The sequence below is a fragment of the Phyllobates terribilis genome, unplaced genomic scaffold, assembly GCF_046119375.1.
Source record: "Phyllobates terribilis strain yellow unplaced genomic scaffold, ASM4611937v1 Scaffold_5__5_contigs__length_657084704, whole genome shotgun sequence".
Classification (NCBI taxonomy): domain Eukaryota; kingdom Metazoa; phylum Chordata; class Amphibia; order Anura; family Dendrobatidae; genus Phyllobates; species Phyllobates terribilis.
Window position 1 is genome coordinate 129,613,740 of NW_027362765.1, and position 18,933 is coordinate 129,632,672.

Below are 18,933 nucleotides of genomic sequence, written 5' to 3' on the forward strand. Positions count from 1 at the left end.
ACTGCACAAATTATCTTATTATGTGGGGACAGAAATATGTCATAAGCAATAGTGATTATCACTGCATCATTTATCTTATTATGTGGGGACAGCAATAGGTTACAATTGCAAACTTTATGCTGCAAACCAGAATACAATATACCTTGAGTATCAATAGGATTCATACAAATATTTGCCCATTCGTATTTGTGAAGCACTGTGATTTGTTTTATCTAATTTTTAATATATGTTAATAAAGTATTGATTTTAAGGTTGAAATACTCGCTTCAGGTCTTTTCTTGGGGGACTAGTGTCCTATTTGAGAAGAGAATATGTGCATATGTTATATGAGTTAAACAACCGATAGCAATTTTCAGGATTCCATGTGTGGAACTTTGTTGGTAATACTGGATCTAAAATGCAAGTTATGGTACATGTGTGTGTATTTTAGTATGGCCATATTCTCCCTGCAATATTGCTGATGGCCAAGATGCATTGGGGCACATGCAGTGCAACTGAATTAAAAAGAATGGCACTCTGACTAAGGACCAAGTCTACCCTGTTCAGATGTTTGTCTTAAAAGGTTCAATACTTTCAACCCTAACCTACATAAGGGGTGCAAAAATTAGTCTAAATGGAGTTAGTAGCCATGCTTGCCAACATTGCAATGAGCAATATCACCACCTATACATATATGCTATTCCAAGAGATTGCCAGAAGACATGCTTTGCTTAGCCTTTCAGGCAGAGAACAAGTTTAGTGTTCATGCACTCCTGTCACATGGATGGTTAAACCTTTGCACCGAAGACTTTAAATATGCAAATTGCCAAATCAGAGGAAGAGGACTAGAACTTTATCGCCATCAGAGTTCTAGTTCTCTTCCCCTCTGAAGGAGGAATTTGCTTATCTAATTTGCCAGAGGAGCATTGCATGCCTTAACAGTCTCCTCACATTGGCATGCCAGGCTTGGCATGTCACTCTCCACAAGAGAATGTTACCCCTTGGATCCCCCTGAAGACTTTGAATGGCATATAAAGCCATATGCACATCCTGCCACTTCATTCAACTCCTAGCCACTGTTTTTCTGCTTGTAGAGAACAGACTTGTGTTCCCAATTCTGGCAATAGGAAAATAGTTTTATAGGTTGGATTAACACCAATCTAACCAGTTATCACCTATACAGTCCAGTCTAAACTGGGTGAAGGGAGTGTCAACACAGTGACTGTTCAAACCAACCATGCACACTTACCTTACCACCCCACTTGTTTTTCATCCCTTTTCTGGCTCTTGTAAAGCCAGAGCTTTCAATTAAGGGTGAGGGGGTGTAGAAAGATGCAAAACAGGCAGGTGGGAAGATGCACTGAACTGTGCAGCCACACAAACAGGTGCACAGAGCATCTGAGCTTGGTTTGAGCAGTCATTTTATGCTGAGTGCAAGAGGGTGGAATAAATATATGGCACAAGTCAAATGGTTGTAGATTTATTGGTAGCTTACAATTCAAATCACATCCCCCATGGGCTACTGGTTATCAGCACCAGGATTCTACAAAAATAAAGACACTTTCTTAAATTAAATCTTATAACTTAAAAATGGTGGTTTGCAGAAAGTTTTACAATACCGGGTTAAGTGCATCAATGTCGAAAAAAAAATGTAGATCCATCTCATGCAGACGGTGGTCTTGTGGCATTTTTATGCTAGAGGATAGCTTCGGAGTCAAGCTGCTTAACAGTTGTGACTGCAACCTTGCAGCAGATCTCCATGTGCAGCAGGAAATGTGTCCTTTATAACATGAGCTCGAGGGCGGCAGGGTGACTACTCCTTGTTACACGACACGTATGGCAGTTGGCTAGCAGTCTGGGCCAGTGATCAAAGAAGAGCGATTGTGACAACAGAACCAAATGAGTAAATGAAAAAAAATAATCAGTGAGGGGGTGAAGCTGTACCCACCACCTACCAGTGCACCCACTTTGGTGCACCATTGAATACTCAGGTGATATCTTAACATAAATTTAAGGGGGGACAGTGAGCAGATCGCTCATCTGAGCACAACAAAAAGGCAGTAAAACCCCCTCCTAAAAAAGAAAACTGGCATTCAGATTATACATTAAAAAGTACAAGAAAAAAAAAATCTCCTTCCGTCTGAGGTCCAAAATATAACTGCTCACCTCACTGAAGTACCACACAAACCATTCCCCTATATGATAAAGCACTGCCATGGCCTCCTATACACACATCTGTGCCAAGTCCAATCTGCAGTTTACAAACCAGTGTTACATAGATGAAAGCAATGCAGGGGCTTATCCTGCCCGGTGCACAGTTACAGAGCTGCTACGAAGCGTTTGGAGGGGTGTGGGAAGGGGGCAAGAAGTTATGGAAGACTAGTCCATTTAGAGACGCACAAACCCCTTTTTTGTCCATGTTACTGACAGAAGTCTTCACACCCTCCCAGTGCCAGCCCGCTGCGTTGTCTGGTTTCTTCGTGGAACGGCACCACCCCTTCCTCCTCTGAACCCACCGCGAAAGCTGCGGCCTCGACGGAATCTGCCGGAGACCCCAAAGGTTTCAGTGTTCAGCTTTTTCTCCTCTGCCCACGTGGTGCGTCTGTGCAAACAAGAGACTTGTTAATCAATTTAGGTCTTCAGGTTATCACAGTATTTCATACATCTGATAACTAATCTGCATATGTGGTAAAACAAAGCCACTACATGCAAAACAGCCAAGACCAGCTGTACTAAGGGCATTCAGAACACCCTGGACTTTATAATAGACAAGAGAATCTTGTATTATACTTTAGAGCTGCACTTGATGTACATACATTACTTATCCTGTACTGATCCTGAGTTACATCCTGCATTATACTCCAGAGCTTCACTCGCTATTCTGCTGGTGCAGTCACTGTGTACATACATTACATTACTTATCCTGTACTGATCCTGAGTTACATCCTGTATTATACTCCAGAGCTGCACTCCCTATTCTGCTGGTGCAGTCACTGTGTACATACATTACATTACTTATCCTGTACTGATCCTGAGTTACATCCTGTATTATACTCCAGAGCTGCACTCACTATTTTGCTGGTGCAGTCACTGTGTACATACATTACATTACTTATCCTGTACTGATCCTGAGTTACATCCTGTATTATACTCCAGAGCTGCACTCACTATTTTGCTGGTGTAGTCACTGTGTACATACATTACATTACTTATCCTGTACTGATCCTGAGTTATATCCTGTATTCTACTCCAGAGCTGCACTCACTATTCTGCTGGTGGAGTCACTGTGTACATACATTACATTACTTATCCTGTACTGATCCTGAGTTACATCCTGTATTATACTCCAGAGCTGCACTCACTATTTTGCTGGTGTAGTCACTGTGTACATACATTACATTACTTATCCTGTACTGATCCTGAGTTATATCCTGTATTCTACTCCAGAGCTGCACTCACTATTCTGCTGGTGGAGTCACTGTGTACATACATTACATTACTTATCCTGTACTGATCCTGAGTTACATCCTGTATTATACTCCAGAGCTGCACTCACTATTTTGCTGGTGCAGTCACTGTGTACATACATTACATTACTTATCCTGTACTGATCCTGAGTTGCATCCTGTATTATACTCCAGAGCTACACTCACTATTTTGCTGGTGTAGTCACTGTGTACATACATTACATTACTTATCCTGTACTGATCCCGAGTTACATCCTGTATTATACTCCAGAGCTGCACTCACTATTCTGCTGGTGGAGTCACTGTGTACATTCATTACTTATCCAGCACTGATCCCGAGTTACATCCTGTATTATACTCCAGAGCTGCACTCACTATTCTGCTGGTGCAGTCACTGTGTACATACATTACATTACTTATCCTGTACTGATCCTGAGTTACATCCTGTATTATACTCCAGAGCTGCACTCACTATTTTGCTGGTGTAGTCACTGTGTACATACATTACTTATCCTGTACTGATCCTGAGTTACATCCTGTATTATACTCCAGAGCTGCACTCACTATTTTGCTGATGCAGTCACTGTGTACATACATTACATTACTTATCCTGTACTGATCCCGAGTTGCATCCTGTATTATACTCCAGAGCTACACTCACTATTTTGCTGGTGTAGTCACTGTGTACATACATTACATTACTTATCCTGTACTGATCCTGAGTTGCATCCTGTATTATACTCCAGAGCTACACTCACTATTTTGCTGGTGTAGTCACTGTGTACATACATTACATTACTTATCCTGTACTGATCCCGAGTTACATCCTGTATTATACTCCAGAGCTGCACTCACTATTCTGCTGGTGGAGTCACTGTGTACATTCATTACTTATCCAGCACTGATCCCGAGTTACATCCTGTATTATACTCCAGAGCTGCACTCACTATTCTGCTGGTGCAGTCACTGTGTACATACATTACATTACTTATCCTGTACTGATCCTGAGTTACATCCTGTATTATACTCCAGAGCTGCACTCACTATTTTGCTGGTGTAGTCACTGTGTACATACATTACTTATCCTGTACTGATCCTGAGTTACATCCTGTATTATACTCCAGAGCTGCACTCACTATTTTGCTGGTGCAGTCACTGTGTACATACATTACTTATCCTGTACTGATCCTGAGTTACATCCTGTATTATACTCCAGAGCTGCACTCACTATTCTGCTGGTGTAGTCACTGTGTACATACATTACTTATCCTGTACTGGCGTTGGAGTTAGCGTGTGACACTATAAATTACTTATCCTGTGCTGATCCTGAGTTACATCTTGTATTGTACTTCAGAGCTGCACTCACTATTCTGCTGGTGGAGAAATTATGTAAACACACTACTTATCCTGCAATACACTGCAAAGCTGTATTTCATACTGCAGCCTCAGCTGAAATTTTGAAGCATTTACTACTAGTATATCATAGGAGGGAGGAATATGGAGCCAACTGCCAAGAACTCAAATAAAACCCCTCTTTTGCAACAGATGTTACAGGAGTTTGACTGTCCACCTGGATTTCATCTCTGAAGAAATATTATCGAAGAAAGACTTGGTACGATCATAGTATATATTGGGTCCCAGGGGATCTTCCTCTGGATTCCCATCACTATTCTGGGTTTCCACTCCAGAGTCTCCCTTCTCGTCACCCTCCTTATCAGGCTTGTCATCTGCAAGGGAAAAGAAACTGTCAAGTCCAGCATGGCATCATGTAAAAAAGGTTTTATACAGTCCCATAATCTGCCAAACAATTGTTTAGGAGTGCCCATTCCTGATCACTGCCCCATGCAAGCATGCCACTGACCAGCGGAATAAGCAAAATGCTCATTCACATGAGCCACCGTACTACAGACACGGTTGTTCTTAGGCCACAACCGGTCATGTGCTACCAACAACATTGGGTATTCCGGTAAGTATTCACAAATTTACAGAAAATTGAGAACATCTAAACTGGGGGAAAGGGGGAAGGAGGGTCCAACCATAGAGAACAGAAATTACTATGGGATGCATGCGATTTGCAGAATGGAGCAAAGTGTGCATGCTTCTCCATGGACCTGCAGCAACTACCAGGTTCAGCAGTCAGACCCCCACTGATCTACAAGTTATCACTTTTGTATACAGCAAGAATCAATGGTTATTTTGTCAAATCTTATTGGCAAAAATCTACCTTTCAAGTTTAGTTTATCCTTGAATTCTTTATCCAGTTCTTCCCGATTAAACTGAGCGTTTGCACTTTCAAAATCAAAGTCCCCATCAAATTTAATGGCGCTCTCTTTGACGGTAGTTTGTCGGTTTTGCCCTCGAGAGCGATTCCTGGCCCGTCTGTTACCTGCAGAATCACATGGTGAAAATAGTTAATGCAGAGATTGTACTGCCAATGATGTTTGGAGGGAGAGAGCGGGGGGCATTGGTTACCACAAGTCAGACATTGGAAGGTCTACACTTCTGCCATCAGTGGGGGGGCACATAAGTGACTATCAAACCTATGTGGTTCATTCTTAGTCGGGGTGTCCAGTTTTGGGCACAAAGCTTAAACTTTGCTATACTTTGTTTATGATCCACTTGCTGTCAGGGAATGGAGACATTTTGCTTTACATTCAAACTCCCAATAAGCATTTCCATTTAATGAAAACACCAATTTCATAAATTTACGACACATTAAAGCTTTATCCACATGGAATTGGATAACCCTACAAGACTGAAAACTAGTTTACTGGATAATTTCCCAACTGCTTATGGTTATTAAAAGGACCCCCAAATAAGATCTATGCTCCAGAGCCATTAAGTGTGACAAACTTGGCCTGGCTGTCCCCTGGTTGATTGGGCACCATATTATACCATGATAGCCCTATATGTGGTTCTCCTTAACTTCCCTTGGGGATATTTACCGGGTGATTGTTTTGATCACCCACAATATGACCACCACACCCCATTATTTTACCTGACCTCCGTCTTTGGGGTCGTCTATTCTCATCATTGATCATATTCTGTGTCGGTGCAGTCTGAGGTGGTACTGAAAAAAATCAAAAGGGGTTCTACATAAATTACATACCAGGTTATAGTGCAGGTGGTGCTGCCTAGTATGAATACTGGTACACTCCCTGCTGAGCAATGGTAATAGGGAATGCTACCCCATAATCATTGCAGGAACTTTAGAAAAGCACCAACCACGACTTATGGAAGTGATCAGTAAGACTAAATGCACTCCGGACTCAAGCCCATGGATGCCAATGAGAGCCTATACCCAAAACCAACACCATTTACCATTCATAGGTGCAGGCTGTCCCGCTGCCTGGCCCTGTCTGTTCCCCCGTTGGCTCACAGGTGGTCCCTTTGCCGGCTGCAGCTTCTTCTGTGTCATATTCTCCATTGGACCAGTCTGGACAGCTTGTTCCACCATAGGGCTTTTCTTTACTGGGATGGATGGGAAACCAGCTGCAGGGAGAAAAGGGGAACCCATTAGTTGGAGTTTGCAGGCAGAACTGACATGGGAGCCCCCAGCAATGCTCAATGTCTACAGGGAGGCCATAACAGTTATAATGAAGGCACCAGAAAGAAGCCGAGCTGCCGGCAATAAAAGCCAACCAGGTATGAAGCCACCGACAAAGCTGAACTATCCCATCAGACCCCAGTTTAGTTGTTAAAGGGGTTTTCCAGCCTTAGAAAGACATGGCTGCTTTCTTACAGAAACTGCACCTAGTCTCTCCACAGGTCATGAGTTCTACTGCAGCTCCAATTCCATTGAAATAAAAGCCGCAATACCACTCACAACCTGGGGACCAGAGTGGTGCTGTTTATTGAAGGATGCAACCAGGTTATTCTAATAAGCTGGGTAGTACCTAATAAACGCAGTTAAAGGGGTATACTGGTTTAAACACGTTATCCATCCACAGGATAGCAGTAATAACAGCTATATAGGTGAGGGTCCAACCACTAGTACCTCCATGGGTCAGCAAAGTAGCACTGCCATTCCCCCCACACCTCTAGTCTGGAGGGGCAGTTGTACTGAAACACCAATAAAAGTCTATGGATCTGACAGATGGCAAAGAGCTGTACTTAATTCTGAATGGAGCAGAGGAGTGAACAATTGACCATGGCCCTAATAAAAAGGGACAAGTCCCATTCTGGAGAGGGTCCCAGGATAACTTGTTACAGCAAGAATACCCTTCCAACCAAGTGGAATAATAGGCTTCTGTAAGGGATTGTACCTTGTCTGATCACATACACTGTGCCTTCATTATAACACGATGCTACAAACATGCAAACACCACAAACTACAATGGAGACTGTTGGATGCAAAAACATCAAGCTAAACATCAGCTCTGCCGCAGGGAATGTGCATCTGAAGATGAACCCATTGTTACACGTCATTTTTTTTATCCAATTCTGTCCAAAATGTTGCACTTGTGATTTATTAGTATCTGACCTTCATTAAGAGCCTCAAAAAAAACCTTATACCATCAAAGGATAATTCTAGGCACCTGTGGTGACCACTGGAGGGAGCAGTTTGTGTGCAGATTTAGTAGGCTGCCATGTAACCTGGTACAATGATGCAGAGGTTTTGGAGCTTTAACAGTAAAGTAGTGCTTCATCCCCTTCAGAAATACAAGAACCCTGTGATGGGTGCTGTAGTATAGCTGAACCCAACATAGTGAATTAAAGGGGCTGCTGCCCAGTTACTGTTGGGTGTCTTCAAGGAAAGTTGGGGATGAATCCACCATGTTCCAAATCCTAGTGTGAATTGGATATAACCTGGTTTTACAGGTGAACCATACATTGCAGTGGATTGACTACTATAGACTGAACCAATAGGATTTAATTTGGATCTCAGCAGCCTTTTTCAGGTGCAGAGGTTGGCGGGCTGCAGGGACAAGTCTGAGTGTCAATTAGACAAAAATGTAATTACTAATTAATGGTTGGTGTAACTAAGACAGGACACACCTGTGTGATTATACAGTCCCATCCTCATCCAGTGTTTGGCACATTGACTATAGAAACCAGTGCAATTCATACTGGTCATAGAACTAATAGAAGCATGTGATGGGGTATGCTACTTCTAGCCACAGGCATTTGAGGGTATTAATTTTGGCACTGCAGATCACATTCATTTAAGAGACTGACCTCTTTGCAAAGGTATTTGCTTTCTAAATGCTATAAAGCAGTTCCCTGGTCTTCAGTATAAAGTTACCACTTACAGAATCACCTAGTTAGCTGCACAATCTTATCTCCTGACAGCCCTCTCCTCAATGTTAGTGATAGCAGCAGGGAGCAGTTATATCAGGGGAGGGGGAAGGATATCAAGGTTTTAGTGACAGCAGCTCACTGATTGTGGATCAGGAGATCATCATCATGAACTGAAGATATGGAAATCACTCCAGGAACAGAGGCTGATACACATAAGCGAGTGAATTCACTGCATTCTGGACAGAGCTCCCCCAGCCACTGCAGAGACATCCACGAGAGAAGAATCTGAGACTAGGATGAGGCTGCATCAGGGGGACTAAGAATTAATGGAAATTGCAGACTTGTGTCAATAGGAGTCTACAGCCAGTACAGGACTGGTCTCCGGCTTCTGGCCTGTTGATTCCTGGAGGATTCACATGGTCAGCTGTCTGAATGAACCATTAGACAAGGCTTCCCTCAGTAGTAGAGCTAGAGACTTACAGCAGCTCTGTATGGGCCAATATCAGGATCCAAATGGGGGAATGGCCCATTATATTCATATGCCATGCACAACACCTTACATAAGTAGTGAAGCATGTCAGATCATCAGAAGCTTCTGGAAAGTTATTACTGCACCCGAGATCAGTACCTCAATGCTTGACTCTTAAAAGGGTTGTCTAGTTTAGAAAACAATAAAATTGATTAATTCTGGGTTAATAGGGGGAACAGTTCGTCTCACCCTGGGAGAGCTAATGGGTTTACACATACCAGCTACTTAGATAAATGGACATGTTGTAATGCCCAATATAACCTGTGGAGGCACTGCAGGGATACTAAACTCTTGCCAGGGTTTCCTACAGTTGCAGCTGTTTTCAGGGGGCATTTTTGCTTACCCATATGCTGATCACAAGTGGAGGCTGTACAAAATAACCCATGTGATACAAGACCTTCTCTAGCCAACACTAACTTGGCCACCACTCAGCATACTCATGGGCTAGCGTCTTACTGGCCGTTCTTTTTTCTCTAATGCGTCCTTGAAAGTAATCACATTCTCCTGTCTGGCTGCTGCAGTAACTCAGCACCGATCCGACACTGGACAACACCACAATCACAATGTTAGTAGACGTGGAACAAAAGCGACTATTCTACCCATGAATAGAACTAAAGACAATAGCATGCGAATAGGAGAATAGGAGATACGTGCCAGCAATGTTACCCTTAGAGAGGTGCGGGGGCTCTGCCAGCAAGTCAGGATCCGATGCCACAGGTTGTGGTGATGGGGAAGAGGAGGAGCTGGAGGCTGCGGCTGACGCCGAAGGGCTTACCAGCTTCTCTGCATGGACAGTGCAACAAGTCATTAACAGATCACTCCCCAGTGCCACATACAACCCAACCCCAAACCTGCAGATTAGCTCGCTTATTGTTATACCTGCAGACCCCTTACCCCAATATTATAGCAGTTTGCTGTACATGCAATTCATTTATTGTTCCCTTTTATCAGTTATTTCAGGCTTTGGAAAGAAATCCCAGTGATCGACAGTCTAGACTTTTCTCCAGCAGGAGGTTTGCACTCAAGTTTAAGGCTGAAGCTTTAGAAAATCCAAGGGCATTTACTAAATTTGCACCAATTCTTGAACAGTTTTAAATCCAGTTTTTTTAACATATCAATTTTGATTAGTTTAAAAAAAGCAAAAACGCTGAAAAAATAAGAACCCCAAAAACAATTGGAAATTTGCTAAGTCCACATAGAGGCAGCCTAACAGAAAAATAACTCTGCCCATTGGTAATTCATTTTTATTGATCCGGATACTAAAAACATACTAATGGCCTGAAACTCGAACCATGTTCTTCCAGCTGGCTATATCCCAGTTGTGTTAAGCTTTTTTTTTTTTAACAATTCTAGAACATGCTACATGGCATTTCATAAAAGGTACATTCACATGTATCAGAATTGCTGCAGTTTTTTTTTTTTTACTTCTTATGCTCACAACTTCGAGTTTTGCTGGGGATTACCTGCACAATCCACAGGTCCAGGGGGAGGAAATAGATCCCCTGAAAATGCCAACCGCTCAGTAGTTTTTGTTCTGGACACAGATTTTTGCTGTAAATCTGTGGGTAATCTGCAGCAAAACTGTCAAGCCTGCCTAGAATCAGCATTACTTAGCCAAAGAGGTGGTTGTGGAAAGTCTCAGGTGTTGAAATTCCAACTGCCCAATCCGTCTCTTCCCTGCATCTGTCATGAGGTCCCCATAGACTTCAGAAGGTCAGTTGGGCAATCCAGTATCTATTGGCTTGATACACTCCTAATGTGCATGGGGGTCTTAAGGGTGGGTTCACAAATGCTGCATTAGCTCATTATTAGAGAACCCACCCTTTTAAGGCCCCCATGCACATTAGATGAAAGTCTGCCAAACCAGCAGATATTGGATTGCCAAACCGACCATCTGAAGTGTATGGGGGCCTTATGACAGATGCAGGGAAGAGATTGGGCAGTTGGAATTTTAATGATTTATCTTTTCAGGGGTGACAAGCAATGTACAACAGTGACTCTCCTCGCTCCCCATTAAGTGAGGGGGGAGCCAGAAGAGATTGCACTCTGCCAATAGCCCATATGCATACGGCCAGCTTTAGTCTGATGCATCTGCAGTAGAGCTGCGCTTACAGTGACCCTGCAGATAAAGCAGAGACGCTGGGAGTTCAGAGTGACCAGCAGCTGCTTTACTGTACATTGAAGACAACTGAATGGTAATTGCACGTTACATACCTAGACCCAGGGAGGCCGCATACTGCTGGCTAAGAAGAGAGGAGGCCGCAAGCTGGCCATATGACGGCATGCCTCGAAACGGGCTGTAAGGCACAGAAGGCTGGTACGAACTGGTGGAGGCAGAACCCAGGGATGACTGCAGACAAGATCACAGCAAAACATGAATTCACAACCGAAGGAAAACAATGTCTCCGTGCACAGAAATATCCACATGCCGGATATGCAAGACACCTAAAGTGTAATCATGCACCTGTATGGCACTATGCTAGGATATTATGGGGATTGACAGGGGGTGGACACATCAATGGTGCAATAGGGGCCCCACTTCTATAACAAGCTGCTTTGGAGGTAAAACTATTGGACAGCAAGGGGCCCCCTTATATTGTTCTTGCACAGGGGTCCTTTTCTGTGTCCACCATTGGACAGGACTATGGTGCTTTGCAGAGCCTATCCCCTTTTATCCTTGGTTAGCATTTGGATTCCCAGAAAAAAGTGCTGATGTAGTCACCCTGCTCTAACTGGAATCCCCCTTTATTTTCATAATGTCACAATTTCGAAAACCAGTTTTGGACATATAAACAGACTTTAAAGAGTATAAATGCCTCTCTGCTTGCCAACAGTTGGACACTTACATACTATTCAGTTCCACTCTTCTGCGACTGTATACATTACTTCATCTAAGCACGACACCTAAACTCCTGAAAGGTTCAATTACTGAGAGTTACAGGTACTGCCGCTGTGACTAGCATCTATCACTCATGGCATATCCTGGTAATTTGCCACAAGTGTCCCAGAGGTCACATACAGAAGCTCAGCATTCAATGGACCCAGCTGTAGCCAACAATTAGCAGGACTATAGGTTTCAGTCTCTGGATGTAAAGAACTTTTTGATCCATTGTCTTAAAGCAGAGATCTTGAACACTAAACTGAAATAAGTGGGCAAACACTTGGCATATGAGGTTTAATGTAGATAAATGTAGAGTAATGCACCTAGGATGGAGTAATCATATTGCTACATATACATTAAATGGGAGTATACTCAGGACTACAGAATAGGAAAAGGACTGGTGTATTCTGGTTACAGGTCAGCTGAGCAGCAGTAAATGCCAAGCAGCAGCCGCAAAAGCAAACAAGATTTTAGAATGTATAAAAAGAAAAAATCCCAAGATTCCAATGTATTGTTACCCCTTTATAAACCCCTGGTGAGGCCACATCTGAAATATGGGATCCAGTTTTGGGCTCCACATTTTAAAAAGGATATTCAGAAGTTACAGTCAGTTCAAATGCAGGCAACTAGATTATTACAAGGGATGGAAGGCCTCCCATATGATGAGAGGTTGGAAAAGTGGAGTCTGTTTAGCTTAGAGAAACGACGCCTCAGAGGGGATCTCATTTACATGTATAAATATATGTGTGGTCAGTACAAAGGACTAGCACATGACTTATTCCTTCCAAAGACCATACAAAGGACCAGGGTGCACTCATTACAGGTGGAAGAAAGGCGATTCCGGCACCTAAACAGGAAAGGGTTCTTTACAATCAGAGCAGTTGGACCATGGAATGCCGACCACAAGAGGTAGTAATGGCAGACACTAACAGCTATTAAAAAGGGCTGGATGATTTCCTCGATACACAACATTGTTGGCTACAGTTAGTGACAAAATGTACAATTGGGGGAGGAAGGTTGAACTTGATGGACCTAGGTCTTTTTTCAACCTATGGAACTATGTAAAAAGTTGCAGAACATATAAGTCAGTCATTTCTCATCACAGCTGAAACTGGGAAAAGCTTCACCCCAACATTCATTTTGAGCCTTCACCCGAAATCTGCTGCAGGTGTAACTGGGATCTGACAATGACCGTCTCTGCTTTGTTAGCAGCTTTCACCCATTTAATTGCTTTGATAATTGGCTACCGCTGGGATCCTGGGCAGTTACATAAACAAGGACTAAATCTGGCAGCGACATTTTAAAGAGCTTCCCGCACCCGCTGCACGTTTTAGAACACGATCCAGGAGCAAAAAGAAATTAACCATTACAATGCCTGCCATTGAGTTTTGACAGTAATGTAGCATTTTAACCCACAAAACCAAAACACTAATGACTGCATGGATTCATGTGTAAACTGATTGCTGCAAAACCATGTGGATAATTGTGACCATTTGACAACTCTACCAGCCAAATCTCAGTGTGGCTGCAGCCACCACAGTGGGGGGAGGCACATGGAGAGGCATTGTCAGTCCAATATGGCTCTCCCCTGAATTAAGCATCATCCAGATGTAGTGATCATACCTGGACAATGGCTGGATCCTGGGGTAAGGCATGCTGGGCTTTGGGGGGCTCACACACCGTAATGTCTTTGATGTCACTACCCCGGAATATTATATACTCATACACCTCTTCTCGGGGAGGCACAGGGCGGTCTGTCGGACGGTCTTCTGTCCCAAAGGATCGCACTGTGTAATTGTTGGAAAAAAAGAAAGCAGTTATATTCAAGAGGAACCAATAATATAGCCAGGAATACAACGCAAAGATCTCATGTATGGAGGGGGTGAGACTCATGGGACACCACACTGTCCACCTTATAAAGCCAAGAATCTTGTAGCAGAGCTCCATTTACAGGACTAAACCATATTTACCAGTTAGTCGAAAAGTTGCTTATTGCTGGGGTCCCATCGATCCAAAGAACAGGGCTCTGGGTGTGCCATAGGGTGGATCTAAATACAGACTACTGATCCACCCATTTGGTGTCCCATTTGGTGTTCTACTCTGGTATTTCAGTCCAACTGACAAACAAAAAAGTTGTTGGTGGACCATCATTTCATAGTCATGTTCTTGGGAATATAGCCATCAGCAAGTTACTTATCCTATGGAGAGAATGTGCATTTATCGTACTACCCCTTTAAAGAGACAAAAAAAAATGGATTGTCCATATGCTTTAAGGAAAAATGTCAGATGGACTCCATGCTCAGGACCCCCTACCCTCTATGCACCAGAGCTGCTCGTTACCCACTTGATTGACCCACACATTTCCCCCAACTATGGGAGAAAAGTACAGCAATAACTTCTGCTGGCCAAGATGTGGCTTTAATTTAAGGGGATCTACTGGATCCTCCCTGTAAAGAGTCACATTCTATAATCCATTGCTTCAGATACAAATTTAAAAGGAACCTGAGAGCCGATACGTGTCCGACCCATAGGCAACATGAAACAGACAGTGGCTTTATGATCTCAGCCAGGTATGACAAATGCAGCAGAAACTTTAAAACTGTCCTCCGCTTCTCCCCATCAGCTCCCCTGAGTGACAAATCTCTCCCTGCGTGCGTATATAAGGAGAGATCTGTCAATCATTGGTATCAGGCAGGGAGAAGCCTCTGAAGACTGGCCTTTTTGACTAGTCAATGTGGCTCAGTTCCAGGCTGGCAGCTCCTAAAAGGTTTCTTAAACGCTGCAATGTTTCAAACACCTGGCTGAGATCATACAGCAAATGCCTGATATATAGTATTTGCTGTCAGGCTCCCTTTAAAGGGTGTCTCATGTCCTCACAAAATTACACAGCACTAGATAGGAGAGCTACAGTGGTGTTATAGTGTTAGTAGCATCATTACAGCTCATAAGGCTTTCATCTGGAGTCTGTCGCGCTAGCAAGTGTCCAGAAGGCGGTGCCTAGTGCTTAAAGGGAACCTGTCAGCAGGATTTTGCTAAGTAAACTACAGGCAGTGTCATGATGGGGCAGCTGCGCTGATTAAAATGATACATTAGGTGAAGAAATCAGTCTTGTGGCTCTTGTTTAATCTGTTTGCAGTTTTGAGTTAATGAGATGCTCGTGCACTGGGGCAGGCCTTATTTTGGTGCTCTGGCCTCAATCATTCTGGGCTTAAATGACCGGTCACTGGACCTTCAGTGACCTGCCTATTTTAAACACTGCTCCTGCGCATTTAATATTGTGGTCCTAAAAAAAGAAATTGGTTCCAACAAAACGGCACCACTGCTGCAAATTGAGAGCAGCACTTGCTGACAGATGCTACTGCGCCGCCATTTTGTTGGAGCCAAAACATTTTTTGCTACATCATGGTGGCGCATGCCCAGCAGCATCTATCAGCGAGCAATGCTCTCAATAGTGGGCAGAGCTTGCACAGATTGAGAGCATCGCTTGCCGACAGATCCTGCTGTGCATGTGCCGCCATTTTGTTGAAGCCAATATATACATATTTTTTTCAAAACCTCAATATTAAACGCACAGGCGCAGTATTTAAAATAGGAGGCAGGTCACTGAAGTTTCAGTAACCTGTCATTTAAGGTCAGGTCTCCCACCATCACATCTAAACATGTAGGAGACCACCAACTCCATGGATTAACCCTTTAAATTCAGTCAAGCCTACAGTTAAAAAGGTTGGTTGGCAAGAGACAGCCTTTAATTTGATAGCCATTGAAGATATAAGCTAAATGTTGTGGAGTCAGTAGCTAGGCCTCCCAGAAAGCGACACTCCTAAGAGGGGGAAATGTTTTATTGTCATAGTATTACACACCACACAAGGGTCTCTATGCCCTAATAAAGTACATGCACAAGATTTGCTTATCTGAGAAACCCCCAATATATCTACGTTACAGGAAACTGGGGTGGTCATCATGGAAAAAGTTATGAAAATCTTCCAGTAGGTTGAAAATGAAACTATAGTTACATGTGTGTGAACAGCCCTGTACTGCTTGTCCTCATGAGGACACATAAGAGGGGCCCTGGAGATTTGCTCCCCTATTATAAATGTACTATAGAACATCTTATCAGTCATTAAAGGGTATGACCAGTGGAAAAAAGCCATCACCCATCCACAGTATCGGTGATAAGTTACAGGTCATGGGGGTCCAACCACTGGTCAGCAGAATGAGGAATTAGTATGGAGAGATCAGACCCCAGACGAAACTCCATTATGGAAGCGCCAAAAGAGCCGAGCGCAGAACCATAGGGAATGAATGGAGCAGGTGCACTGTAGCACTACTCTAACAGGGATAAGCGCTCCCCATTCTGCCCATCAATTGGGGTACCATCAATTGGGGTACCTGCAGGCAGACCCCCCCCCCCCCCCATCAATAAGGTATCATTAAGCCTGTGCATAGGGGATAACTTGTTTTCACAGGAGAATCCCTTTAAATGGGCCTTCCCCAATTACCTCACATGCAAAATCCTACCAAGGTCATCTGTCAGGGGGTGACTAGGCTCAGTAATATACAGGAAGGCTCCAGGGAGACCCCATTACCAGCTCCATGAGCAGCACTGCACCCCATCTTCCCTCCTCTTACCCCCACACTGCGGCCAGCCACCCTCAGCCACGTGCACCAGGGTCACTAGCTGCAGAAATGACCCCAGGATCCCACCATGACCCCACCCACTGCCCTCGCCCCCCAGGGGTTGTCCCGGCTCCTCACCGCCCCCTGGCGAGCACCAGCTGCAGGAGGGTTTCTGCCTCGCATTAGGGCAGCCGTATTCGGTGAGTTACCCCGCGCTGTGATGCGCATACAGAGCGAAGCCCCCGCACGACTACCAGGCCCGGGGTTTCCCCTTGATCACCTTTGGCTAGAGCCACAGTGGAGTTCTCGGTGTCGATGGTGTACAGGATGCCCTCATAGCGGATCTGAGCCTTGGAAATGAGGCTGATTTTGCTGCCGATGTACGGGGTGCCTGAACTCATGGTGCCGGCTTTTCTGCAACTCCCTGCTGGTCCGCACCTTTCCACTTGAGAAACCCCCCCTGGACTGCCAGGCGCCGCCCACTGTCTCCGTTTATATAGCAGACGCGCTGCCCCGCCCTTTCACACGCCAGGGGCGGGGCTAACTCTTGTTTCTTACTGCGCACTCTGAGCGGGCTTCTCCCGGCTAGTGACGTGGAGCGCTCTCATTGGTTTGGGCAGGCAGAATTAGCGGACCCGGCAACTAATGACGCTGGGAGACGGCAGCTGCAGGACCACAGTGACGACTGCTGCGGGGGGCGGCGGCCATGTTGTAGGTGGGATTAGGTGATGGCGAATGTTTATGTTGGAGGTGATGTTTGTTGTGGACGATGATGGCGGCCAGAGCTGCGGGCACTTCGTTTCCATTATCAGAGTTGGGGTCTCATAAGGGTGTTCCAGCCACAAACCTTATCTACAGATGTGACATGCCTGTGTGCACTGCCCAAAGGGTGCCAGCTGATGCCCTGCCCATTCCATAGGACGTGCCCCAGGCTATGGGGTATGGCTCATCAGCGGGGCATATGGCGGCCATCATCACACCCCGACTCATCCAGGGCGTTACCACCGTATTGTCCCACGCGGGAACTGGCATCAGGATGGAGCCATATTTCCCAACAGGCCCAATACTGGAAAAAAAAGTCATGCAAACCGGACTGTAAAATGGAGGGATAGTAGAGAAGAGCGAAAAGGCTGCCCTCATCTGCGCCCACGTCAGGAGATATTGGCAGCTGGACCTGGCAGTGCCAAAATCCGCAGCTGCTGGTCAAATTACCAAGCCCCTGCGCCATCATAACGTCCCCCGAGTCCTAGTGACGAGGCCTCTCACAATGCCTGGTAATCCCAAGAGGCTGACAGCTGCCATGCAATGTACAGAGGTGGGCGCCTGATCAGGACTGTGCGAGTCATTCTGCTCCTCTCTACAAGATAGTGCGGTATCCCCGTCCATAGGACAGAGGCGCCTATACTGATCGCCGGCCGTCCATGCAGATCGCTGGCGTCCTATAGTCTGTCAGTGGAGCAGTAGTCCGGGTTCAGATTCCTATTCTGGGGATCGCTGTGGGCCCAACCACTGGATCGGTAACTTACCCCCTTTTCTATAGATAAGCGATAACTTATTTTCTAGATAGTAAGCCTTTAATGGGAACCTGTCATGTAAAAAAACTCTATTAACCTGCAGATATAGTGTTAATCTGTAAGTTAATAGCATTCTAACACCGTGCGGCCACCGCACTGAGAGCCCCGCTACCGGGAGGAAATTAACTTCATTCACCCGGCAGGTCTGCTCTTTCAGTCACGGGTGTCGCCGGCGCTGTTGCAGTCACCACTCAGTGCATAGAGAGCATAGGCTGTGACCGCGCCCCCGGCACTGACTGATAGCAGCTCAGCATTAGGTCTGGCTGTCAGTCAGTGCCAGGGTCGTGGTTACAGCCGCTGCTCTCTATACACAGAGCAGTGAATGAAGCCGTGCCGGTGTCTCCCCTGTGATTGAAAGAGTGTGGCTGCTGGGGGGGAATAAAGTTAATTTCCTCCCGGCAGTGGGGCTCTCAGTGCGGACGCCGGGCAGGTTCAGAACACTATTAACTTGCAGATTAATATTTTTTACATGACAGGTTCCCTTTAAAGGGAACCTGACAGCTGATTTGTGTTGCAATAACTATGGGCAGCATGAATCAGAGTCCGGCTCCATGATTTCAGCCAAGTAGGTTTTATTCTGAAACACTGCAAACATACATTTAAAAGCCGGCCGAGAATTATGCTATATGACTAGTCCAAGAGGTC

General features: G+C 44.8%; 1 protein-coding gene across 4 annotated transcripts; it reads right to left on the minus strand.

The window, feature by feature from the left end:
• Window positions 1-1,446: 1,446 nt before the first annotated feature.
• LSM14B (LSM family member 14B) lies at window positions 1,447-17,226 on the minus strand. Of its 4 annotated transcripts, none has more exons than XM_073683014.1 (9): window positions 16,995-17,224; window positions 13,721-13,884; window positions 11,431-11,566; window positions 9,883-9,999; window positions 6,768-6,938; window positions 6,445-6,516; window positions 5,671-5,832; window positions 5,017-5,173; window positions 1,447-2,581 (listed from the first exon to the last, which is right to left on the minus strand). In XM_073683014.1, the coding sequence occupies exons 1-9, from the start codon at window positions 17,113-17,115 to the stop codon at window positions 2,416-2,418; spliced, it is 1,266 nt and encodes a 421-aa protein (XP_073539115.1). In that variant the 5' UTR covers window positions 17,116-17,224; the 3' UTR covers window positions 1,447-2,415. The 4 variants fall into 4 exon arrangements, with proteins under 4 accessions (XP_073539115.1, XP_073539114.1, XP_073539116.1 ...); XM_073683013.1 differs by having other exon boundaries at window positions 9,871-9,999; window positions 16,995-17,221; XM_073683015.1 differs by lacking the exon at window positions 6,445-6,516 and having other exon boundaries at window positions 9,871-9,999; window positions 16,995-17,226.
• Between the last annotated feature and the right edge of the window lie 1,707 nt (window positions 17,227-18,933).

Bases quoted from the DNA above. Each gene is read 5' to 3' on its own strand.
- LSM14B (XM_073683013.1), bottom strand. From the start codon at position 17,115: ATGAGTTCAGGCACCCCGTACATCGGCAGCAAAATCAGCCTCATTTCC. The intron at 5,174-5,670 runs GTAGATTTTTGC...TTTCCCTTGCAG, and splicing joins GGATAAACTAAACTTGAAAG to ATGACAAGCCTGATAAGGAG. The intron at 2,582-5,016 runs GTGGACAGTCAA...TTGTTTGCACAG, and splicing joins TCTTCAGAGATGAAATCCAG to ACGCACCACGTGGGCAGAGG.